Source organism: Monomorium pharaonis, chromosome 2 (genome assembly GCF_013373865.1).
Source record: "Monomorium pharaonis isolate MP-MQ-018 chromosome 2, ASM1337386v2, whole genome shotgun sequence".
In the NCBI taxonomy this organism is placed as follows: domain Eukaryota; kingdom Metazoa; phylum Arthropoda; class Insecta; order Hymenoptera; family Formicidae; genus Monomorium; species Monomorium pharaonis.
Window position 1 is genome coordinate 8,286,609 of NC_050468.1, and position 27,602 is coordinate 8,314,210.

Genomic DNA, 27,602 nt, shown 5'->3' on the forward strand with positions numbered 1-27,602 from the left:
ATTGGCGCGTGCTCGAAGCGCGGACGCGATAAAAGCGCTTATAATTACTGTGCGATCGATGTAGTAAGGTCAAGAACTTAATCTTTGCGACATAACGTAATAATTATTACGATTATTGTAATTCTTGTGATACTTTACACTTTCTACTTTGAATACCTACGCTATACTTACCTTACTGTTTATACTAAAAGCTGATTTCTTAAGAGATACGTGTTCGCTTGTTGAGCGGCTTCCCTAACAAGCGTATTAACTTGAATGGATTTAAGACATCGTCACGCGACCAATTGTTAACATCGAAGAACCTGTTGACTCAACGAACGTACGTCGCTTTAGTGACGATATATAGGAACAAGTTTTACAACGAATGCTTTAAATTCTCTCTTCAAATAAGATTGTAGCAAAGTTCTATCTGTTAAGATTTAATACCTCATTATTTTTCGATTTACATAGAGATAGTCAATATTTTATTAAGCCTTTTTATTAATACCATTTATCTATATCCTAGACTTTATTATAAACTTTTATTCTCGCGGATTTGCGATTAACTCTTTGTGGTTCAAGTATGAATAAATAATATATATTTAATTGCGAAACGTTTGCAATTATGGAGCGACCTTGATACATCAGAATAGCCAGTTAACTTTGATATGAGTGCAAAATAAGTGTAAAATGCTTGCCACCTCCGATCAGCATGATGTAACCTTGGAACGTAAAGGGTTAAATCGCGTGTTTATGTTATGCGCATTTTATCAGATGCGACAGCCTTGAAAGTTACGCCTTTGTGCGAACTTTCTTCCCTCGACCCTCATGTACTTTACATTATTTAATAATGGTAACGATATGAAACGTAAGATTTCTGTACTTTAGAAATACATGTATTAATCTATTTTAATTTCATTATTAGTTGCTTCATTCGGATGAATGCAACGGGGAAGTTTATCAACAAGCAATTGCTATCGAACTATCGACTCGACGAGTCGGCGCCACGAATGGTGTGCCAACCATTCTTGAGAAGAACCCACCGGTCGGGTCGATAGTTTTAAGAGTACGTCCACTCTTTGCCTTCCAAAGTCTCTCACTAGTTCACTCTACCTTTTTCATCGACACATGTTTACCTCCAGTTCGCATATATCATGTTACTACGAGCGTACGTACTTGTAAACGGAGGAGTTTACGGTTTTGAAGTATCTAGTCACCGAAAATTGCTTTAATGTAAATTGTGTGACAGCAGTCTCCATGACAAGGTTTTCTTTTAATGGACGCGCAACGCGTGGAAAATTCGGGACCGATCTTCTTAGCGAGTAATCTCGAAAAACTTTATCAAAAGACAAAAATACCGAAAAAAAGATTCTCTTTATCGTTCAGACAAGATATTGCTAAATATATCAGAGCAGAACTATTACGATTATGATATATATATTGTACACATATACATATATATCGATATTTCATATTTATTATACAGATATATTGTAATTATATTGTATCGATTTCGATACACCGATAAGAGTTTAGTCGGAAATGTTAACTTATACAATGTTTTATATATATACATATATATATATATATATTTGTCGGCATTCGCGGTGGCATTTCTCTTACCATTGTCATTTACGACCTGTAAACGTCTGGACTTGAAGATCATAAGTCTGTTGCCACATATGTTTCGCATATTTGCAGAGAATCATAAAACTTCTTTACAACCTTCTCCTTTCGAGTATATGATGGGTTATTACAATAAATGGGTGCACTCCGTTCGTCTAAGCTTCGAAGTTTATAGAATACTCTCAAGTTTTCTGATTATTTCCTAAAATCCTATCCTTATCTTTTGATTAAATGTTAACTCTTTGAATTTACAAAAGAAAAGGCTAAAAGTATTACAAAAGTGTTAAATAACTTTATTTATAATATAAACTATTTTGGAGCAAAAATATTACCTGAAGTATAACAAAATAATATATATAATGACGAAAGAGTTTAAAAAAAATGTATATTTTTATGAACAAATTATTTATGGGAAATTAAAAATATTAATACAATATATACAAAGTAATCAATGAAATATAAGATGCTTTTGTGCATATGTTATATGTACAGAATTATATTTATTTAAAATATTTTAATTAAATATATAATTAAACTATTTTAATTATTATTTTAGTGATCAATTAATTTATATATATATATAAATGTATAAAATTTATTAAAAATTAACAAACAACTTATAGACGGATAATTAATATTATACAAATAATACATACTTTATACAATTATATTTAATAATATATAACTACACCTTTAATAATTTTCTTAACAAAATACAAGATAACGAAGTATATTATTTTATTACAGGTAATTAGGTTAGATTTAGAATTATCAAGATACAAACTGTAGGTTTCTTTGAAACAAATATTTTATTATTTTTTGAAATCAATTCAAACAATTTTGAATTCAATTTTTTAATTGATGATACAACAAAAAGATATTAAAAATAACTTAAAATATGTGACTCATAAATATATAATTTTATCTAAGCTGTTTCCTAATTTTTTCTAATAGATTATCCTTTTATGATAGGAAAAGAACAATAGATTTAATTCTAAGGGAAGGATTAAATTTTAAAAACGATTAGGATAGAATTCATACATTCATAAATAGATACAAAACATAGTTTTACTTTTTACATAGTTTTACATTTGTTGTATTTATATAATTATATAATGCAATTTTTAAAATTTCCTTATTTTTAGAAAATTATCTTTGTTAGAAATATATTATCAACATGTATATAATTTACAATAACAAATTTGTAACATGCATTGTACAATCAAAATATTATATCCATGTCTATGGCACAATTATATACATATTTATCTTGTTATATTTTAATAATTTTTTAAAATAATTTTACATCTATAAATTGTTAAATGTATTTTTGGTCTATATATATTCTTGTGCATTAAAAGATAAATTATTAAAATGTGAATAATTTTCGTAACAATTTGTTTACTAAAAATTATTTTATTTAGTGCTGATTATTTTTAAAAGAGTAACAGTTGATCTCGATCTTGAAAAGACAAAGATAGGCTTCTCAGAAATATTCTAGTCTTTGTACCCTGAATTATTTTTTTCTATGTATACTTGCTAAATCATTCGTGAAGGTTTAGCTCGATATTGTAATTAAATTATCAGGGTAATGCTTAGACATATATGCATGCTATAATTAATTATAAAATCGAACTGAAGGAGATACTCGATCTTTTTCTATCTTTTTCTACGTTGCTCGTCATGAACAAGTAAAGCGGGATCACATTGATCTAATTGTTTTATCTAGTAGTCGGGGAAAAAAAAACGATTTGCATTTAAATATTGATACCGATGTACCGAAAATTATTTCTTGAAAAAAATTTTTAGTTTTCTGAGCACATCGATTTTGAATTGACCTAAGTTATTTATATTTATTTTAGAACTTTACTTACAGCTCTATTATAAAAAAGAACATAATATATGTCTTTTATGCAATTAAATATATAAGAAGTAATTGTTTAATTGTTTACAAAAGTCTATAAGAATGCTTTACATTGGAAGTTTTCAATATTATTGTCGAATTTTGTAAGTTTTTAGGTAAATTTCTTAAGACAATATTGTGTATGTTATATTAATAGATATGTCCTAGATAGCTTTATTTAACTACACAGGATATTATACAAAATGTTTTAGAAATAGGTAAACAAATTTTAAAAGCATATTCTACTTATTGGAAAAATAAGGATGAAAAAAATGTCATATAAATGTTTGAAAACTCTAAATTATTAATACTTTTATTTGTGGGAAAAAATTTAAATTATAATTATATCAATCAATAAAAAATGGCAAAAGAGAACCAATTGCATGATCGGTATGCTTTCTTGATATTTAAACTTTATTTAAAGGGAAATCTTAAAATTCTTGTTTATAATATTCCTGTTATTATAAAAGTATTATCCGGAATCGTATTGCTCTGTACAATAAAATACGAAATATTTTGAAATTTTTGAACTTCAACAATGCATGAGACATCAGGCACGCATTGATACAAAAGAAAATTCCAGCAATTTTTAAAATAAAATGTTTCTATTAAATTTTGTTATAAATAAAGAAATTCAGAACGAAAATTTATAATTTGGAAAGGTTTCGAACTCATTTATATGACTTTTTGTTCCTATAGTGAGTAGAATGTTCTAAAATTTATTCTCTTGTTTCTAAAACTCTTTGTATTAATCACATTAATCATTCGTATCATGTATAATATAAACGATATATGGATGTTATTAAAAAATATTTTGATTAATACTCCAAAATAAAACTGTATAAACTTATATATATATGTATATACACATATATATATACATATATATACATATATATAGCACATTAAACAATTTAATAAAAATAAAAGCTATTTTGGAGAAATAATTAGTTAAACGTAAACTTCATTTTTTAATTAAATATAACAGTCTTAATCCATAGACGAAATCTTTAAAATCTTTTATAGGATGTAATATTGCATATAAGTGATTTAAAAAATAGAATTATTAAGAAGCATTAATAACAATTAACCTAATAATTATTTATAAAAGTTTGTCAATGCGTGATAAAAATCTTCGGATAATAAACTTTGGTCAAGCCATTAACAATTCTGGTTAAAACGGTGATTACCAATAACAGAATGTTATTAAAATGATTGAACGGAAAATCTTAATTCTAGTTTTGTATGAAGATTGTTGAAGATCTTATCTTCCACACTATTGAAGTAAATAACAATAAATATTTGGTGTTGGCTTTTATGTGATTTGATTTTAAGAGACGATTGATCCATTATCGCGAAAATCTATTCGAATGTTAGGATAAGATCATCTCCTTCCAATCTCATGCCCTGGTTAATTTCAAGACTTTTGATTTTTCCTGCTCTGGGTGCTTGCACAACCATTTCCATCTTCATGGCTGACAGCACAACTAATGGCACACCTTTTTCCACGGTGTCGCCAACTTTTACTCTAATGTCGATCACTTCGCCGGGCATCGGCGCTCCCAATTGATTGTTGTCACCTTTCGTTGCTTTCGGATGCACATGCAATTCCTGCATAAACAATATGAAAATTTATATTACGTTTTGTTTGAAACATTTATTTAATTTTAATTTAATTGCATTAAATTATTTTAATTACTTTCAGCTTCACTTTCAAATAATAATCTCCTTTAAACCTTATTTAATTGTCATTTAACATTTAAATTTTATTTCAATTAATGGATTGAAAACTTAATGGTACAGAATAATATTGAAATTCTACTTTCGTTTACCTTAACAGCCTCTTTATCCTTGATGAACACAGATCTCAATTGACCGTTCAACTCGAAGAACACCTCGCGTTCGCCATTTTTCGTGAGATCATCGGCAACCGCCAGAGTTTTAATGCCGAGAGTTTTGCCCTTCTCAATCGTAACATCGAATACCTCGCCTACTTTAGGCCCCGTGAGGAAGATTCTGGTCTCAAATTTATCTACTGGACCAAATTGTTCCTTGAAGCTCAAGTAGTCCTTCGTTACTTTAGGATAAAGCGCGGCCGACATGACATCCTTTTCGGTGACGTGCGGATGAGATTCTTTTAGCTCTTTTTTCAAGGCATCGAAGTCGAGCGGTTCCAAACTTGCCCCTGGCCTGCCCTGCACGCGTGGCATATCCTTGAGAACTTTCGACCTGTTCAAAAATTACGCAAATTAATTCAACGAAGAGATTACTAAGAAATTGCATTCGTGTACGCAAAATATTACCTGAGAGGTTCAGGGAATCCACCATGAGGTTCACCAATGGCACCCTGAAGAAACTCGACCACCGATTTAGGGAACGACAATTCCTCGGCTCTCTTGAGAACATCATCAGCGGTCAATTTATTTTGAACCATAAATTGCGCTAAATCGCCAACAACTTTGGAGCTCGGTGTGACTTTAATAATATCACCGAGCAGGAGATTGGCATGTCGATACGCCTTTTTCACGTCTTCGAAGAACTCGCCCAGACCGAGCGAGTAAGCTTGAAATTGTAGATTCGTGTACTGGCCACCGGGAATTTCGTTGAGGTAAACGTCCGCGTTTCCGGACTTCATCGTTGTTGTGCACTCGAAGGGTGCATAAAGTGTTCTCGTTTGCTCCCAATACGCCGAATATTCGGAGACATCAGGTAAATCCAACTTAGTATCAAGGTCCGTTCCTATCGTAACAGTTATTAATCATTTTCTCAGCTTCAATACTAATCTTTTAATATATAATCCCGATTTTCTACTGTTAATAAATTTAATTTGAATAAAATGATTAAAACATTGGAGCGTCATAACAGCAATTAAAATAATAAATATGTTAAAAGTGTTCGTTGTCGTTTAAGTTAAAATGAAAACTGTTTAAAAAGATTGTGTAGATATCAAAGGTAAATAAAATTATATGAAACATTATTTTTTAAATGCTCGCTCAAAATAAATTTAATAAACTGTACCCTGCAGAGAGGCAACAATAGCGCCCATGGAAGGTTGGCTGGTCATGCCAGACATGCTATCAACGGCAACGTCGACGACATCGGCACCACTCTTCGCACAGGCTAACATAGAGGCTACTCCAGCTCCGGCAGTATCATGGGTGTGTATGTGAAGAGGCACATCCGGATGCTTCTGTCTAATCGCGTCGATCAGCATCTCAGCTGCTCTCGGTTTGAGCAATCCGGCCATATCTTTGATCGCCAGGACATGTGTGCCCACTTTAACTAGCTCATCCGCCAAGTCGGTGTAATACTTAAGTTGTATTTAGTACGAGTCGGGTCGCTTACATCACCTGTGTAGGAAATCGCCCCTTCGACGATACCTCCGGCTTTCCCCGCAGCCTCCATACCTAAAAACAAATTTATGTTTAACATCACACAACACACAGCGAAGAAATTTTTATTCCGAAAATATTTCGAATTTACAGAACGGGTTTATTAATGCATTCGAATTAAAGTAACTTAAGAGTATTGACTTTAAAAATGTCACTTTTTTAGTCGCATAAAAAAAATTAAATTAAGAATTAAATTATTAGTTAGATAGCTTCAAACTTACCAACGATAAGATTTGGCAGGTAATTGAGCGAATCGAATACTCTAAAGATGTCCATGCCAGTCTTCACAGCCAGTTCACAGAATTTGAAGACAACGTTATCGGGATAATTAGTGTACCCGACAGCGTTAGCGCCTCTCAGCAGCATTTGGAATGGAATATTAGGAATGGCTTTGCGCATATCTTCTAGCCGTTCCCAAGGACATTCATGTAGGAATCTTAAGGCCACATCAAAAGTCGCACCACCCCAGTTCTCCAACGAGTAGAGATTATTGAATTTGTGAGCGACGAATGGAGAGATCATCAGTAAATCGTGCGAACGAACACGAGTTGCCAAAAGAGATTGATGAGCATCACGAAAAGTGGTGTCCATCAAAGGAGACCCTTGTGCTGCCTAATAGCCTTGGCGAAAGCTTCCGGACCTTGCTCTTTATAAATGTGTCGGAATCCTTTCGGAGGAACCATAAATTCTGAAAAGGAGTGCAGAAGAGGAGTCAATTCGATAATTTTAAAAAGAACGGATTGTTATTTAGTACGTGCTGTTGTTAGTAGGTATGAAAATGAGAAGCGGAAGATTACAGACATTTAATAAAAGAAGACAAAAAAATAAATCTTTTATAAAATAAAAGTTTACATAGTTAATATTGAGTTTTATTAATATGGATATTTATAAATATTTAAATTACTTTTTTTAAATTAATTTAATGTGAAATTAAGTCATTTAATTTTTATTCAATATTTATTGCTTATGTTAAATGCTATTAATATTTTTATGTAATTGTATATATATATATATATATATATATATATACATATATATAACAAATTGTTAAGTATTATTTTAAATATTACATTGCATTTACAAATTAATACATTGTTAACTCAGTAATTAATCAATATTTTAATATAATGTAGTAATATATATTTATATTGTTAATGGCATTAACAACTTTTTTAATATTGATATGTTTAATATATTATTTAAATTAATTATACACTTATATTTATAAAAACAAATTATTTAAATTCCAATAAATAATATCTGCCAATCTGAAAGAATAGAAATCAATTTAAAAAATTGTTGATATTAACTCTACGTTCAATTAAAAAAACACGAATTAACGAAATAAGTGAATGTTTGTCAAAATCTGAAAAAATAATTAATTAAAAAATTTTGCTTGCGTGTACAAGACGTTCCGAAATTCATAAAACAAAATATTACATTAAGAAAATTCTTGAAAAATTAACTAAAATAGTTCAAAACATAAGTAATTTTTAAAACATTCAAAGAGTTCAAAGTTAGCTAATCACAAACTACTTATATTAAATATTTAGACAGTTGCTGTCACGTGTGCGGTAGTATAAATAACACAATAGATAAACGTTTAAATGTGATCTCTATATAATTGAGTAATTAAAAATCCTTTATATCTTATAAACAACTGCTTGAAATAAAAATGTATAAATAACTTTTATTTTATTTAACACATTTGATAAAAGCACTATAATAAAATCCGCTTTGACCATTTATTTGTTTATCTCTACTTGTGAAGTGTACACATTGACTTATATATGTATATTATTATTTAATTTTTTAATTTTTCGAGAATTTTCTTGTTATATATAGTATTTTTTGATTTACAAATTTTGGGACATTTTGTATATTATATACAAATCTTTGTTATACTATACCGCTGTTCAGTTTTTAGCTTCTCAAGCTGCACAATACTAAATCTTAAAATAATATAAATAAAGAAAAGGCATTATGTATATAACACTGTAACCATACCTGGTACGTCAGGATCATTGGTCTCTTCTGCAGCTGCAAGCTTAGCAAAGTCTAAAAAAATTGCCAAACAAAAAAATAAAAGCATGCGGTAAAGAGTGAAGTGTGTACAAAAGGGAAATTAATATTTAAAGATGTAAGTCGTTGTATAAAAATATGATGAGTCTTCAAGAGAGAAGAGAACATTTTCGGGATTTGTCTCGATTTACTGGATTTATCCCACTCGTTTTATAGCGTATACCAATGATACTTTAAACTTAAAAAGGTTTTTTTTATTATGCATATGAAATATTAAATTATTGACCAGATTAAATATCAATTGGTAACGAAAAACAGCATGCCTCATTATTTGTTATTAAAATTATGACACGTAGAGACATATGAAGATGCTTCGTGAGCCCATTTACGATTCGCGTAGTGTGCAGTGTGCTTAATGTAGCGCGGTGCAGTAATTATGTTGGAATTTAGCCACAAAAACACATCGAAAAGAAAAAAAATTAGATTTTTAAACCGAGTGTGTTCCTTTAAAAACCCAGCAGAAAAGCGGAAACGATTTGTTACTGATAGGTAAAAAGGATGTTTACTATTTTTTCCTGTAAATATCATATTTCAATGTTATTACTCAATATTATTAATATCATGATTCAATGTTACTGCTTACTTTTATTGAAAAACAATAATAATCAAATAGATTAAAATTAAAAAAAAAATAATTCTTTAGTACGTAACGTCGAGTGTTTATAAATTTATGTAATGATGTTAAAGGATGAGAAGTTTCATACATATATGTCAGAAAAATGTAATAAAAATTAATAAATATTTTAAAATTAGTTTTTAGTCATTTGTTAATAATTTTTAAAATTAAAAGGGATTTTTATAAAATCTTATTGATTCATAAACATTCACAGGATTAATTTACCGCAGTCTTCATGTAAACATTAATCTAATCAGAGAATTAGTAGACATCCTGTTCACATAAAAAAATAAAGAAAAAGAAAAAATATAATCCCTGTTTAGCTGACCCACGCATGAAAGCACATCCTCCGTACGCCTCTTCTAATTATGGCTAGAATAATTTTGTTTCGTCTATACGTCCACCTAATGTGAACATTCTTTAATTTAATAACTAATGAAATTTAATAGGATTGGAATTCAGCTACTGAATTTTTCTATTGTAATTAAAAAAATATTTTATCCCTGATTATGGTTGCCGAATTTATTGGTGATCGATCATATACCTAGAGCAATCTGCGGAATGTGCGGTTTGATGTCCGCTGGCTTCAGTTGAGTAGCTAATGGTGTGCTCGGACCGTTTACCAAGACGGTACCTATATAATTGAGCAATTTTTGTGCACGATTCTGGCTTGGCTGTAATTGAAAGAGCTGAGGATTTTCATCGATGAAGTATGTGTCGACGATGCCATTTAGGAACTTTTGATTCTCCAAAACATTTAATAGAAAAGGTATGTTCGTCTTTACTCCACGCACACGGAATTCGCGAAGGGCTCGATTCATCTTGGCGCACGATGACTGAAGATCGCCGGCATGAGCAATTACCTAAAAAAGTAGAGAATATTATAGAGAATATCTTTTCTTTAGATTTATAGATGATAAATTATCTATATATTTAAAGATACATGTGTGTGAAAAGGTTTTTCTTTACGATCATTCCTACATCAGTACACTAAAAAAAAATGTATTCTAGGAACCAAGGAAATATTCTAAAAATAAAAAGAAATTTCTACAGTTAAGGTTAAAATCATAGAAAAATTAAGTAGCTATCCTTAAATTTATATATAGACTTTTCTTTTTATTTTTAAAATATTCTCTTGGTTTCTAGAATACAATTTTTTCGGTGTATGAATCTCTTCAAAATAATGGAAATTGAATATCAGATAATATTAACATAATTGAAAATATTATTAAAATATAATCTAAATATTTAATATTAATTTATTTGTTACACAGAATCAAAATAGTATAAATATACCATTTTTAAAAGTTAAATGTATCTGACTTATAGCGATATGATACTCTCTATTTTATATTTCTCACCTTAACAAGAAGCGAATCGTAATAGGGCGAAATTATAGCACCAGCGAATGCGGAAGCTCCGTCCAATCGAATACCCATACCTTCGCCAGAACGGAAAACTTCTATTCTTCCGGTGTCCGGTTGGAAATTTTTAGCTGGATCTTCCGTAGTTACTCGGCACTGAATTGCGAATCCTTGAGGTATTATTTTTTCTTGTGTCATACCGAGTTCTGGAAGTGTCATGCCCTCGGCGATACGAATTTGTGATTGCACGAGATCAATTCTGAAAGAACAAAAATGAAACAGCGTAATAATTGACGCTTGCAATATTATAATAAACAATTAATGTACACAGAAAAAAATATAGCCGATAACATATGTAATTGTGGGCTGCCAACTACATAAAATACTCAATACAATAATATTTACTGTTAATGCAAGTACAATGTTGATACTGCAATATATTATTGTATTGGGTATATCTGTAGTTGGTCCGCAACTACATATCTTATTGGATATATTACTTTTTTTTCAGTATTAATGTTACAATTACACTTAATTATTTTGAAAAAGTAGAAGAGAAAATAGCGAAAAAATATGAAAAGATGTTTCCCATTTTTTAGATTTATTAACTATTTCATTACCCGGTTATTTCTTCAGTTACTGTGTGCTCAACTTGTAATCGGGCGTTGACTTCAATGAAGTAGAAATTGCCAGATTCATCGACCAAGAATTCTACAGTACCGGCATTTGAATAACCAACGTGTCTTGCCAACTTGACGGCGTATTCAGTCATTTTTTCGCGAACCTTGGGCGCTAATGCTGGAGCCGGCGCTATCTCGACAACCTACGTATTTTGTAAAATTTTTAGCTTAATGCTCAAATTTTTATGTTAATCGAATTTCTTAAGATAGTATTGCCATATTTATAATAAAAATATATAACGATCCGTTTGAACGAGTCCGCAGGTTGAGCTATTATTAATTTGAGAATTATTATGTAAACCTGTAGACTATAATCATAAATCACGTGTGGTTGCGTCATTGTCCTTGTTTCGGACAAGACGAACGAACGCGGTGAATGTACTTGCCTTTCGTATTCAAGCCTTGAGAAATCCTTGAAAAAAACCTAATAAACTCTAATTTTTTTTATAGAATTAAAGAAAATTGCTAATTCAAAATTCTTACGTCACGTTTGCTTATTGCAATAATATTTCTAACATATATCTTGTACATAGTTTAAATGTTTTGCATTATTCAATCTTTTTAAGATTATTATATCAGTTCCTTTTTCCTAATTTCACAAAATATGTGTGAGTTAACAAAGTTAATTTATATAAGTGCTACTACTAATCTTGACTGTCAATGAATGGTCTATCTTTTTTAAAATCTTTATCCATATTATAAAACCGTTTATAATTTTTAGAAATAAATTATGAATTTGCAAATAATGTTGTTTTTTTTAAATAGAAATAAAAAATTGTTTGTGACAGATTTATAAGAAATAACGTTGCTGAAAATATTATATTTAATTCATGTTCGAATTAATCTTTAACTGATTGCACGAAATTAAAATTAACCGTGGCACTGACCTTTTGGTGACGTCGCTGCACAGAACAGTCGCGTTCAAATAAATGTACGACATTGCCAGCATGGTCTCCAAGTAATTGAACTTCAATATGACGGGGTCTCTCAATGAATTTCTCGATGAACATTGCACCATTTCCAAAAGCAGCCGCCGCTTCGGATGATGCACGATCGAACATCTCACGAACTTCTTCCATTTGTCTTACGACTCTCATACCTAAGCAACAACAAATTTCTTTAAATTTGTCATATTTTAGGTATATAATTAATAACTAATAAAATTTTGACAAAATATTTTATAAAATTTAGATGCACATACACGTATGCATACATATTCCTTAATTTTTGAGTTTATATGATGGAATTTTTTGTCGAATTTTAATATTATATTTATTTTATAATTTTAATAATAGTGCGTATTACATAATTATTATTTCAAAACTATATTAATAAACTTAATAAGGAAACATTTCTATTTTTCTATTAATAAAAAATATAGTAATGATATATAATTAGCTTTACTATACTGATTTGATTGATAGTACGAAGAAAAGATTTTTGTTATAAACAAAAAAAGCCAAAATTAAAAACAGATTTATTTGATAAAATAATAAATGGACTGTTTTGATATTATATATATTTGTGTTAATAAAAATATTTTTCTCACGAGAAAATTTTTAATTATGTTGAAAAAAACAAAGCATTTTCAAATCATTATTTGCATAATAATTTCTAAGACTTTTTTATGCATTTTACATAACGTGTTTAAACACTCATTACAGTCATTACCCAAATCATTAAGTTATGCATTAGTCATTTGTGTCTAGTAGGTATGCCAGTCGTTTCACAATATTATCGTCAAAACGTAGTTTGTTTGCAAGTAATTTTCACATTGTTCGCTAGCGAATAGACATTCTTCCTAGGTACAGTAGGTAGAACAGTTATCAGGAGAAAAACATTCTTATCTTATATGGTTTATATTTATGATCTTTAAAGATTATAGCCGATTATGTTATTTTACGGTAAATTTATTTTTATTTTTCAGAGGAATTTTAGTTTATACACATGTGAATTATGTGTATGCAAAAGTTTAAAACTTTCTTAAGTAAATCCAAAATCAATGATAAATGTTGAATTATTTTTTCTATAAACAAATCTTAAGTACTCTTTGAGAAAGATTATATAATGATCTGATGCTCTTTTGTGTTTTAAGTTCCAAGGTTTAATATTCAAATTTTTATAAGTATTTCTTTTACATTTAAACCAATAGAAAATTATTGTGTCTTATATTATTTTGCATAATTGGCACTTTCTAAATTTTATTTCTTTTATACTTAAGTAAATGAAAATTATGTGACTGTTCTTGACATCTCAGACATACCTCGTCCTCCACCTCCGTATGCTGCCTTGAAGATGACCGGAAGACCATGTTTCATGCAGAACTCTACCGCTTCATCAGAATTTGTTACCGGTCCATCTGTTCCCGGAACGATAGGTACACCAGCCTCAATCGCAGCTTGTCTAGCAGCCACCTATCGATTAAATTACATTGTATTTTTTGTGCTTTGACTTTAGAATTTTTCGAAAATTTTTGAATAATTGAAATTAATTGAAAAATTTCTAGCAGGATGTTAAGTTTCAAAATTTTAATTTTACTACGCAAAAGAAAATTTAAAGTAATGCAATTTGGAGTACGCTAATTGAATAAGCAGTTTTGTCGACATTTATAAAAGTTTAATATATCATTTAATACGACGGATGTTAAATATTCTGTCAATAACATTTTACTTTGTCTCCCATTTGTTGGACGACTTTGGGACTGGGTCCGATGAACCTGATGCCAGCATTAGTGACCGCTTGAGCAAAGTCTGCTCTTTCGGAAAGGAATCCGTAACCAGGATGAATAGCGTCAACATTGTTTTCCTTAGCTACTTGGATAATTTCAGGAATATTCAGATAAGCTTGAACAGGTGGTAATCCTTGGCCTACTAAATAACCTTCATCTGCTTTCTGACGATGCATCTGCATTTTATCCTGTTCCGAATAAATTGCCACGGAGCGAATGCCGAGTTCCGAGCAAGCACGAAACACACGAATGGCAATTTCTCCTGAAATATCACGTCTACACGTTAAGATTTCTTACAAAATCATAAGAAATTAACTTAACTTAAAGTCGAGCATTATTTGCTTCGTTTAATTTCACATTCAATTTTACAATAACTATATTTTGATTCAAAATATATTTTAATTTAAAGCTCTCTGATATGTTTAGCAATAAAAATTAATAAAATTAAAAAAAGATATTTTTTTATTTATACTTTTAAGAAAAATTTAATTTTATTATCAAACTTATTGCTAAAAATTTTGTATGGACATTAATATTAAAAAAAATTTTTTTTAAATGAGTGCCATTTTTACATTAGTCTTGTAATATTTTTAAAATAATGATGAAATAGAAATCTGTAGCTCTAAAAATTGATTGAGATGTATTATGAGTAAATTATGGTATATGGTTTAATTAAACGGAGTGCGTAAGATGTATTCCGTTCTATTTCACGTGTTGATTAAGCACACAACCTTACCATAAAACATCAAGAAGTCACTGATAACATCCGTTAACTCATTAATTGCATTTGAGCAACGTCGATGTATTGTAGCCAATGAAAATAATGATTGCTTTCAATGAAACTAGGAACTATTTTAAATGTATTAATTTTTTTCTATCACTTTTTTAATATGTTTTTAATAAATTTACACATACAAATTACAAATAGCATAAATGAAATAATACAATATATGGAGAAATACAATAAAGCAATAAAAGGATCAACATTTTGCTGTAATTTCATGTACCATATAAATTTATAATGTATTAAAATAGTAGTGATAAAATATTCATAATTACTGCTGTCAATTAAAGTATCGAGTGATGAAATGAGTTTGATTACGTATTAATTAGCGTTATCAAAAATGAATTTGCAATAATGCACGTGATGTATTGTTGTGTCTTCTTATCTGTCTACTCGAGATAAATTTCTTCTTGTAATCTTTGTCTTTCGATATTTATTTATAGAATTATTAATTAAATAATTTTAATTGCGACGCAACGAAATATAATATATTTGGAGAAGTCAAGATATGCTTCGTGAAAATCATGTACAGAATATCTGTCTATGAAAAAAAATAACACGGTAAATGTACATTAAAAAAGTTAAAATATTTTTATCTTTCTCTTTAGTCTAAGTTGTGTTCAGAAATACCACTTGAACCTACTCTCATCATTTTATTCTTGTTTCACATTCAACAAGCGACAAGAATAAAATGATACATGGAGGTATTTCTGAAACTCAAAATTTAAAACGTTCTTTTGTTTAATATAATAATAATGATAATATTATTATAATATAATAATAAAATATGTTTTTTAATAATATGTGCAAGAAAATTATAAAAAAGTTTACCACAATTTAACAAATTTTGTAAGAATAAATTTTTTATAATATCTTCTTGAAATATTGATTTAAAAAATATGTCGTGTCTATAATGTCAATTTACAAAAAATTAATAAGAATTTACTCACCTCGATTGGCGACGAGGACACTTCTGATTGGTCTGTACTCTACATCCGTGCCAAAACATCTCGTAGCAATCTTCCATATTTGTAATACCGTTTTATGCTTGTTTAACGCCCGATGGGCACGCATGGAATGCATTTTCTTTGCTGTTACGTTCTCTGTTTAGACTTTCAGAGTTCACAATATTATCACTTTTTCGTTTTTTTTATTCAAAAAACGTATTAAAAAATTAAAAAATTAAAACTTCTCTACTTTATCTTTACAAAATGGTTTATTTTTCCTTACTATTTAGGTCGATTTCAATATTTGGTGACTAGTGTGTTGGCGTTTTAAAACTAATTTTCTCTTCTACTGTCTCGGTCTTCGCCCGAGTTCGAACTCCAAACGATCATATGGTCACGATAACGATGTCTTAAGAGTTATCACCAGACGCAGTTTGCAGTTTCTCAGAATACTTTCTACGGCATGATTGTTTTTATCGTAAACTCAAGCGTCCTTTTCTTGTTTGTTTTCTAGTTTGTTGACCTACGCACTTCCGTCGATATTCCGGCAATTTCTGAAACAAACAAATTATAACCTATTTTAGTATGTCCGTAATATTTATTAGTTATTATAATATCACAATTAAAGCTAATTTATAACTTTTATCTCATGTATTTAATTTACATTTTAGTATTGCGATTTCTCGAGAGTAATATGACTTGTGACATGTAGAAGAAAGTAAGGCTAGGTTTAATAATTCTGATGTGTAGTATTGATGTGTAATACTGCGTTCATTTTACAATCACTTCAATACACGAAATACTGGGCCGAGGTAAAGAACGTAACGCGTCGCGTGTTGGAAGACGAAGGATCTTTTCTCCTATTTTGTTTCTTGTTTTGATCCGACGCTTCTTGAATTTTCTTTTGTTTCCCTATGCAAGCAGTAAAATTGCCTGTCTATAGAAACTTCTGAAATTTTTCGTTAACATTTTTTTGCTAGCAAGCGGCTGTAGGAATTGTCGCAATATAATAATAGATTTGTTTCATGTCGTTCTTTTTCAACGTCACATTTTTTATTTGAAATAAATACTTTTTATGTATACTGAAAAATTTACTGTTAATAATAATTAAGCTTTGAAGAAATTTTAATAAAATATTTTATTAATGTAACCAAATATATTTAATATTTATATTAAAAGTAAGCAAACATAGTAATTAATTCATCGATTACTAAACGCTTATCAAACGTTTATTAATATTATTAAATATTTTATTATATTAACCAAACATTTAATTTAATTGTGAATTATTTCTTAGTAACTATTATTTAAGTTTGATTGTTATTATTCAATTATTTTTCAACAATTGTACATACGTAGGATAATAAATTTAAATGTGACATAAAGTTAATTTCATGTAAATGTTTAGAATTTGAATGTCTTCTTATATTGAAGAGAAGCGGAAATAATATTATGATCAAAGTAAATATTTGGCCTTATTTTAATACGTTATTTTATGATTATATATAATGCAAATAATAGTAAATTAACAAATAACGAGTTAAAAGTTAAATTATTTTCTACACAACAGAGATATTTGCTTTTGGTCATTTTACGTTTTGAAATATCAATTTTTTGTTACCGAAGGAGCGAACTGACAACGATCAAGTACATGAAAGATCGAATTGTATCGTAACACTTATTGAAGTTTATTTGTAAATTGGCTTATTGACGCATCTGTAACTGACATTGAGCGTAATGCTGCATCACTGCGTAAGCTACAAGCGCATCTGAATAAGATCATTAGAATAGTATTCAACTTACTATGCATATATGATCATATAGCCTTTGTTGATTTCTATGTTTAGCGTGCGAGCCAACTAAAGTCGGAGTTACGTGCAATATTTGCATTACTTGTGTAGAAAATATGCAACGCTGAGACATTCTTGTGAAAATTCCAGACTTTGTGTCAAGCGAATAATGTTTGATTTCTGATACGAAAATCTCACTAATTCAATATTATGAATAAATGATTATTACGCAGCAATAAAAATAATAATTGATAATATTTGTTAAACTCTTATTGTATATACATTTTAAAAAATTTAATAAAATAATATAATGTAATTTAAATAAATATTATATAAATGCTTAAAAAGAAATTAAATGAAATGATTTTAAAAAATTGAGTATATAAGTAATATAACTTAAATATATAATTTTCTCATATACATTCAGGATATGAGATAATATTACATTGATTTAAGATGATGATTATATGCACTCTGCAGCAGAATTAATGAGATGTTCGTATCAGAAATCAAACATTATTCGCTTGACACAAAGTCTGGAATTTTCACAAGAATGATCAATGTTCAACGATCGTTCAATAAGTCATTAGTAACCTTTAATAGTAAATCACTAAATAACATTATATCGTTTCATATAGCTTTGACGTAAAAATACCGTTAAAATTTTTTTTTATAAAAAATATTTTTATTAATCATTATATATATTTTTATATCCAGTGACGTAGATTATTTTAACACATATGATAATATTAATAAAAAATTGTAATGTAAATTGTTCAAATATATCAAAAATATAATGAAAATTAATTTGCGAGTTTTATAGTAAATTTACAAATTGTTTATACCTTATAGAGGATATAAATATCTAAGAAAAACTTGCTAAGTAAATATAAATATCTAAGAAATTATTCACATACGATGACGTAAAATAAATTCCGAGTAGAAATTAGCAAGTAAATTTGTCTCATGAATAAACTTTGTCGTTTGTCGTTTACTAAACGCCACAATAGTAGAAATGCGAAGAAATAGGTTGATTTAAGATTAAATTAATATCAATTTAGCACGCAGCAAATTGATAATTACAGAATTATACTAAGTAAATTATTTAAATCGAAATATACTTTTCAGTACTTCTATTTAAAGTGCAATCAAAAATCAGTGAAATGTACTGATTTTCAATGATAGATTTATAGCTTATCAATCAGTGAAATAAATACACTGATCTTTCATTAGTAATAATACATTAATATTGAAGTCAAAATCACTAGTGAAGTAGTGAATATTCACTAATTATCACAGATATAAGTGTATGACTACAAAACAGCGATAATACACTGATTGTCATTTAGAGAATTTTGATTAAATATTGGTTTGTAATTAATTACAGGCTTATTTATATTTTTAATATATGTTTAATAGGTCTTTAATAAACACATGCCTTAATGTTTTATTTAATCAAATGTAGTATTTAGTTTTTATAATATTTTATTTAATTCATTGGTCTTTCCATTTAAAACAATAGTAATATTTATGCTAATTTAGGCAAATATGTTTTAAAAATGTTAGTTAAATATCTCTCAATATATTGAATTCATAGCAGCTTTTGCATAATAAACGTATACATATATCAAAATTATTTACTATGAAACCGTAAGAAAATGAAATTTATTTTTTTCTCAGACATTGGTGATTTATGTCGTCTCTAGTCTGTTTGTTTAGTCTATCGCGAATACGATAATCAGAGAAATATGTATGTAATACCAGGAATTACCGGAAAATTACTTGTCACGTCGATAAGATGTACTTTTGCATATCGATCAAATGGAATGCATTCATAATTATCATTCCGGATCGTATGAGCAGAAATCGATTAAATCTACACGCAGTTAATAAAATCATTTACTGTGATCACGCCATCGGAAGAGACTCTTGAGTTGATTATGAATATAAATTTGTCATTGTGATAACATTTTGGGAATTCTGATCCGAATTATAATGTTTTATGTAATGATAGATTGATGCAATGTATACATATGTTTAGTACACACACATGCACACATACACGGTACTGTATTTCAGCAATACACTAAAAAGATTACGATTTACAATAAATTCTTTTGAATTATACAACAAGCTAATTAAATTATTATAATAATGATAAAAAAATAATAAAGTAATATATAATGTCATTATTTTTATTATATTAATCTTATTTACAACTAAAAAGTGCTTTGCATTATTAAATAATATTTTACACTGAAAAAAATTTTCTTAATAGTATCAATGTATGGCATTTATTGACTAAAATTCATTGACACAATAAACTTTTTGTTAATAGTATAAATATTACATTAAATCTTTTCATTAATCGTAAATAAATTTATTAATATAACAAATTATTCTTTGTTACAATAAAACGTCATAATAATCAAATAATTCATTGGACCAATTTTAATAAATATTTCATTAATAGAATGAATATTTCATTGGAATTTATGTACAGTTTTGGTTCAGTGTATTCTTTTTTTCTATAATATATTTTAGTTTTACATTTTTGTGCAAAATGTATTTGTCTTGAAATAGAATGATATACATTTACAAACTGCAACATTACAAAAATTAATACGTTCCAATTGTAGAATACGTGGAATGGATAATTTCTATATGGACTGGAGATTTTGTATTTATATGTTTTTGCTAAATTCATTGTTATCATCTCTATTATGCTTGAACTTTCGAAATTTCGTCGGATGAATATACCATTCGATCTTTCGATCGACGAACCGTGCCCGTAGATTTTCGCAAGAACTTTGTCCTGAATACAATCTCTAGCGACCTCGAAATCTTCGACTGGCGTAAATGAATTGCTTGATTTGGCGCGTCGATTACGAAATCGACATATCCACGCATTAATCGCGTGAACTAATCACCTTTCGTTCGCATAACACGCGACGTTGTCCTTATTTTTTTACTTTTTGTTTAATACGTGATGTAAATAGAGAAAGAGAGAGAGAGAGAGAGAGAGGGGGAGAGAGAGAGAGAGAGAAAACTTGATGCAATTTTTTTCGAAAACATTAGTGATATCATATGCAAACTTTATGTATTTGCATCTGTATGCTACATTGTATTAAAAAAAATTATGATTGTAACTATTGAACTAGCGATAAATGAGATTGAGATAGAAAAAGATAAAGCATAATAGATCAGCATACATGATAAGACAGCTGAAAAATTGAATTCAAATGTCTAATCTTTAATAATAATAATAGATACAGCTTTTGTATCAAATCTAATAAATTTGAAAATATATAAAAATTGTAATTATTTATTATAAAAAAGATTGAAAAAATTTGAATATTAAATATCTAAGAAATATCTAGCAAAATGATTTTTTTGAAGCTAACGTATTTCCATGTTTTTAAAATTTATATTATAATTTATATACTATTAATATTTTAAAATAAATATATATTCAAAGCGTTTTGCTTCATCACTATCAGTGTAGTTGATTTGCGAATAGAATCTTCTCATAGGCTACAATTGACATAAATCATATTTCACCACATCCGTAGTGTAATGATTGTTGTGCTCACAATTGACATGAAGATGACCTTGCAGCAATTAATGTCTCTTTATTTTGAATATTAAACAATTTTATTAAATACTAGAAAATAAATATCATCATTTACATCGCTTATTATTGGTTATCATTCAAATTTATAATCAATGCATAAAAAATCAGTATGTAAAGAAATTAATTGCTGTATATACAAATTGTAATGACAGGGGACGTCTTGCCTGATCTGCTATCCATGTATACCTGCAATTTAATTATAGGATGGCGATTCAATCAGAGAATAACGACTAATAGCTGGCTTCATTTTTACCAATCAATCTTTTAAGGTTTGAATACGAAACTATAATTAAGTAGAGAGTTTCTATATATATCAACCGTCACGTCAATCTCGTATACTCTTATTGAGTCACACATATGAAAACCAGATACGAAGAAAATCGTACTTTTACTCTTATCGATCGATTTTTATCAAACTTTATCATTGGGGTACAAGTTTAAACTGCAACAGCCCAGATAATTAAATAAAAAGATGATAATTATTAATTCATTCAGAAGAAACGAACAATTAAATTTATGAATAATGTGCAATTCCGAAATTTTATTGCATTTTTGAAGATACTTATTTGTTAGTAAGATATGCACATGTATAGTATTTTTTGCTATCTGTGTACTAAAAGTGATCCTTTTCTCAGCTATTACTTCACAAGGGCCAACATTTCGACACACATGTAACAATAGATATTTGTGTAACTAGTGCGATGCTAATTACCGCGAGTCGGCTAATTGCCCGCAAGTGTGGGACATGGACGTGTGCGAATCGGCTATTTTCTTCCTCGTTCGGGTGAACGCACTTGAAGGAAATAGTTAACTTTTCTCACTTGTAATGCAAATATCTATAAATTTTGTAGCAATCTGTTGTGTTTTCACAAACAGCTGATTTATTATCTATATATTCAACATAAAAAGTTTCAACATAAAAATAGTATTTTTACATAGTTGCTTATAATAATATAAACAAATTATACGCAATTAATATAATAAAATTAACAAAATGCAAATTTGCAGAACAAATATATAATAGCTGTGTGATAATTGTTTTAAATTTTAATCGTTTAATTTAGTGATTTGTTGATATTAAAAATAAATTAAATAATGTTTGTATTTCTAATTTTGTAATGATATACGTATGATAGGGCTGTTACTTTTGACAATTTCAAATATTCAAAGGTTCGAAAAAAAATTTTAAGTTTCTAAAGTTTGAAGCCTGAAACTTTAAATGTATTAAAAACTTCTAATGCATTAGGAATATAATTATAAATTGTGAATATAATGAAGTATGAATATATGTCAGAAGAACAAAGAGAAATATTTTTTTAAATATAATTTTCCGTGATTTCCATAAATTGGAATTTTGTGGAATAAAAATATTATGATCAATATAATTGAATGTGTATGAGAAGAGATCAAATAAAAATAGAATACGCTACAGAAAAGATTGGAGTTCATTGGCACCGTTTCTTGGCTCACTCTTTATAGAAGAACGATTATAGTAAGACTAGGCCAATATGTATGTTAGAGCTGTATCGATTCCATATAATGAGACCCTCGCCCACGCAGAATCTGTCGAAAAAGCTGATTTATCTTCATCTATATGTATCTATAAATTATCCTGAAAAATATTGTTATCGTCTATATCGATTATTAAAAATTTGATGTAGTTTATTCAAGTAATCAATAAAATTATATAAGTTAAAAAATATATAAAAATAAATTGAAAAATATATATTAATAATACGATGAATAAAACACAATTTACGGAAACTAAAAAATAACAGAAAAGACGAAAGAGATGACGAGAAAGCGAGGACGAGATAGAAGTATATTAAACATTGCATACATGCAACATGAGACGCACGTGCTGTCTGCATTTCCACGATGCGTCAGTCGTGCGTATATACACGATTGGCCGTCGAAATACATTGCAGTGAAGGCTATCTCGTCGATGAATTGATAGTCTACTATGAATGTCTAATTCATTCATCATAATCATAAAAAAAAAAACTGATTATTCTACATCTTGTTTAATTTATCTAAATAATTTATTCCTTGATTCAAGAATAAACAAATTGTTAACTATAATCTATGATTAACCAAATTTAGTTTTTTAATTTAAAATTAAAATATTATAAAATTATAATTAACGTAATAATAAAAAAATTATAATTAAAAATTAGTTTCCATGTGTAAAAAAGCATCAAGCATTTTAATTTTATTATTATTATATTTATTATATTACTTATTCTATTTTATTAAAATTTTTTTGAAGCATTTATCAACATTTATATTTATATTTAATATTAAATGCCGTAATTCTCGATTTTATTGGAATCGCATAAACTAGTCAGACGTTCTTGTTTACGTCAGAGACGTGACTTAACGTATTTATACAACACTAAATGTGTTTTACGCTTACATACGTAATTTTAAAAAAGAAAACATTAAATGCAAAAAATTATTGCAATTTTCGTTTTTCTTTCATAAGAAAGTAATATTTTATAATATACTTGTTTAAAATTTTAAATTACATTAAATTACATTTCTATTTCTTGTATATTTTACTCAAAAAATAATCTTGTAACTACAACAAAGATTGTCTGTGTATGAAAATTCACAGTATGTGCATATGTTTTGCACTTAATCAAGATAGAAGGAAAATAGAATTTATAAATTTTATATGTAACAGTCAAAATTTTAGCAGATACAAAAATGAATGATAAATTTTGGTTGTGACGTTGAGAAATTTCTACATCAATAATACATTTTATGTACGTTGTTAGAGCAATAGATTATAGAGATTTAGAGCTCTATTCAGAATAAATCCAAAGATCATACAAATTCTGTTCAAAGGGAAATAATGAGAATTATTATAGCTGTTTCTCTCCTTTTGCAAATGTTTATGACTATGTCAGTGAACGCGCGCAATTTCGATTCTTATTCTATATTTTGTAAACTCAAAGTTACTATGTGTAGATGGAAACAGGTTATGCAAATTATTGATCTGACTAACAATAAACCATGTCTCATTAAATTTGTTCTTTTCTCAGTGTTTGTATCCTTCAAGGATGACACATCTCAATAGAAAATATTCAAATCTGAATTGCTATCTTTCCTAACAGTGCTATCTTCGCTCTTAAGTGATAAGAATGTCATTTCTTTGGCACGTTTCATGTCGAAAAGCGCGACCTTTGACCCTACATTAATATACGCTTTAACTGCAAAGATTTACCACTAATGTGCAGCGGCTTTTACGACTTTGTTCGAATTGTTCGAACACTTGTGCAAATAGATAAGTGGCATAACTCTCGGTAACGTAATGCTTAAGAAATTTCTATCTTGAAGAGAATTATTTGCTGTTATGTTTAAAGTTTTTAAGTTAAAATTTCTGTACCGATTATATTTAATGTTTTTGCAGGCATGAAATCCATTGTTTTTAAATGTACAGCCTTCAAAATTAAAATAAACTATTCACAAAGAAAAGAAATCTAATCAATAAACTGCAAAATATGCTAAAATTTCTGTATTTGTGTACATATAGAAATAGGATAGCCATCTTATTACTCCATGAATAATATAGAATTGAAATTTTGTATTTTTAATTGAAAACTTTAATTCACATAGAATTTTATAATAGTTTTCATTTAGACAAAATAATAAAATATTTTTTCTAAGAATTTTTGTAATATTCAAATAGTTCTTTTATTGATTCAACGAAATATTCTAAACCATATAATTTGCTTTCGATCTAAACGGTAATTTCAATACAATTACTAATATGTAATTAATAAAAATGCTATAACAGAAATTATATAAGCAAACTTAAAACTAAATAGATTCGTCATCTCCATTATGTATTCTCTATCGTCCCAGTAAAGTATTCACAATACGAAATATTGCGTGTCAGGAAATTGATCGGAAAATGATTTTTCCTGTTCCTCTCATTACGAAATCGTCACACTTTTCCATGTATATTACAACACACCGTTCACTCGGCACACTCAGAGTTCTTAGTGAGATTGTACTCCAGTTTCGGTGGACCACTACTGAACACGCGTTGACCAGGTATCAACGACATGCCAGTGAACGAAATCGAGGTGAACGTGCAGTCGAGTTCAGTCAGCAATTCATGTACTTACTGTGTCACTCGCCGGGAACGAAGTATAGCCTAGACTCCGTCCGGCTGAAGTCTAAGCCGCACTGACTGAACGGTCTCTCTGGCACACGCGCTCGACGTCTACAGAAATAGAGGCGATTGGCAGTTGAAGTGTGCCTTGCGCAGTGTCGGAATCTCTGTTTAACAGAACGGTTGAGTGTGCTGCTGCCATCTTCTGGTGGAAATGCCTGTGTAAATTTTTCTCATTGCTTTTTTTTAATTATTAATTTACATTAGATATTTTTTTCTTTCGTTTTTTTCCTTTGACTTTAAAATAAAGCACACGTTCACGCTCTTTGGAAAGAAAGAGAAACAAGTTTTAAGTCAAAGCCAGAAGACGGTTCTGCTACAACTTAATTGGGAAGACACCAAACAAGAGAAAATAATTATTAAATTATTATCATTATAAAAAAAAAAACGTTGCAATATTTCATTGTTTCGAGTATCTCAGTTATTTTGTTTGATTTTGTAATGTAATGATATGTTGAGTTCTGTTGCGGATATTTGAAAACAAAATTGCATGAAGTAGTTAAAATTTAAATAAACTTTTTTTCTTTTAACATTATGTATAATGTGCACACAATTCGATAATTTTGTTCTATGAATTTCTAAAAAAAAAAATTTTTTTAAACTATAATTATAGTTATAAGTTTATATATACAATTTTTTTTCTAAAATATAAGCAATCATACAAATATACTTTCTAGAGAAATTACAGTAGAGAAGGTACCAAGACACAACATGTGTACAGAGTATTAATAATGAATTAATTGCGATTGAAACTGCGCTTCAACGTCAACACTGTAAAAATTGTTTCTCAATGTTTTATTTGTTTGTATACACTTATAAGTCCTAATTAGGCGTGAGCTAGTCCATTTCCAACTTTAATTAACAATTCAATTCTCAATAATAAACGGACCACGATCGGTAAGCCGCATCGTGAGTGTCGAGACATACGCGTAGGATCGAGGCATCCAACAGGATTATGGCGGAGAGTTAGCACATATGTGAGGCTTGACTGGATCAATGATTATCCACATTGCGGAAAATCACATTTCGCTTGACAGCTATTAATAAAAATGTACTCGAATGTATGAAAACACGCATGTTGTGTATCAATTTTCTACTTTTTCTAAATAAGGTTTTCAATTACTGATATTGTTCTAAAATTATGAATTTGTTTAGATTCAAATAATGATTAGTCGATTATATTGTCCGCCATATTCTTAGCAGACACTTCGAATCTACGTACATACAATGTTTATAATATGTATACACACACATATATATATATATATATATATATATATATATATATATATAGAGTAATCCATTACAGTTCCATCATATTTATAATTTGTATATGTATTTGCATTTATTTATATATGTATATATATATGTGGAAGTCAAAAATTAATAAATTTAAAAAAATATAATCTTTAAAATAGAAACTATAACCGTCTTTCTCTTCAGCTACAGCGCTATTATGTCACTTATATGAAACCTTTATTTCTTTCAAAAACGCATCGAACATTTTTTTTTTGTATATATGCTCTACTAATAGTGCACATTGTTGTTTATCAATATAGAATCCTCGAGATATCCGTTTCTCGAAAATCGCGTAGTCGATTTTAAAATGACTTTTCTGGTTTTCCATATTTACTAGTTTTAAGCAATTTTCATGAAACGGCGAAGATTTCAGAAAATTATTGATTTGAACGTTATGTTCTCTCATAAGTCTTCAAACGACTTTCCTAAAAACCGACTTCTATCACATTCAAGTAAATACGTGACGAAAAAGTGTTCTTCTCTCTATCTTGTGAGTTTATCGTATTTTTTTCTCTCTTTAATTATTTATTGGGTGTCTGTATAAATAATTTCGCTATGAGTCTCTTAAAGTATGAGCCTCCCAACGTGCCAACAA

The 27,602-nt window shown here is 28.6% G+C and overlaps 1 protein-coding gene across 1 annotated transcript; it reads right to left on the reverse strand.

The window, feature by feature from the left end:
• Window positions 1-4,512: 4,512 nt before the first annotated feature.
• Window positions 4,513-25,887, reverse strand: LOC118644033 (pyruvate carboxylase, mitochondrial-like). Its single transcript, XM_036282466.1, is given in 16 exon segments — window positions 4,513-5,119; window positions 5,341-5,737; window positions 5,812-6,247; window positions 6,527-6,826; window positions 6,829-6,915; window positions 7,122-7,496; window positions 7,499-7,588; window positions 8,908-8,958; window positions 10,143-10,461; window positions 10,960-11,221; window positions 11,583-11,785; window positions 12,530-12,741; window positions 13,906-14,056; window positions 14,313-14,632; window positions 16,105-16,655; window positions 25,662-25,887. Coding segments are annotated over 15 exon segments (3,585 nt in total). The 5' UTR covers window positions 16,238-16,655; window positions 25,662-25,887; the 3' UTR covers window positions 4,513-4,870.
• Window positions 25,888-27,602: the final 1,715 nt, after the last annotated feature.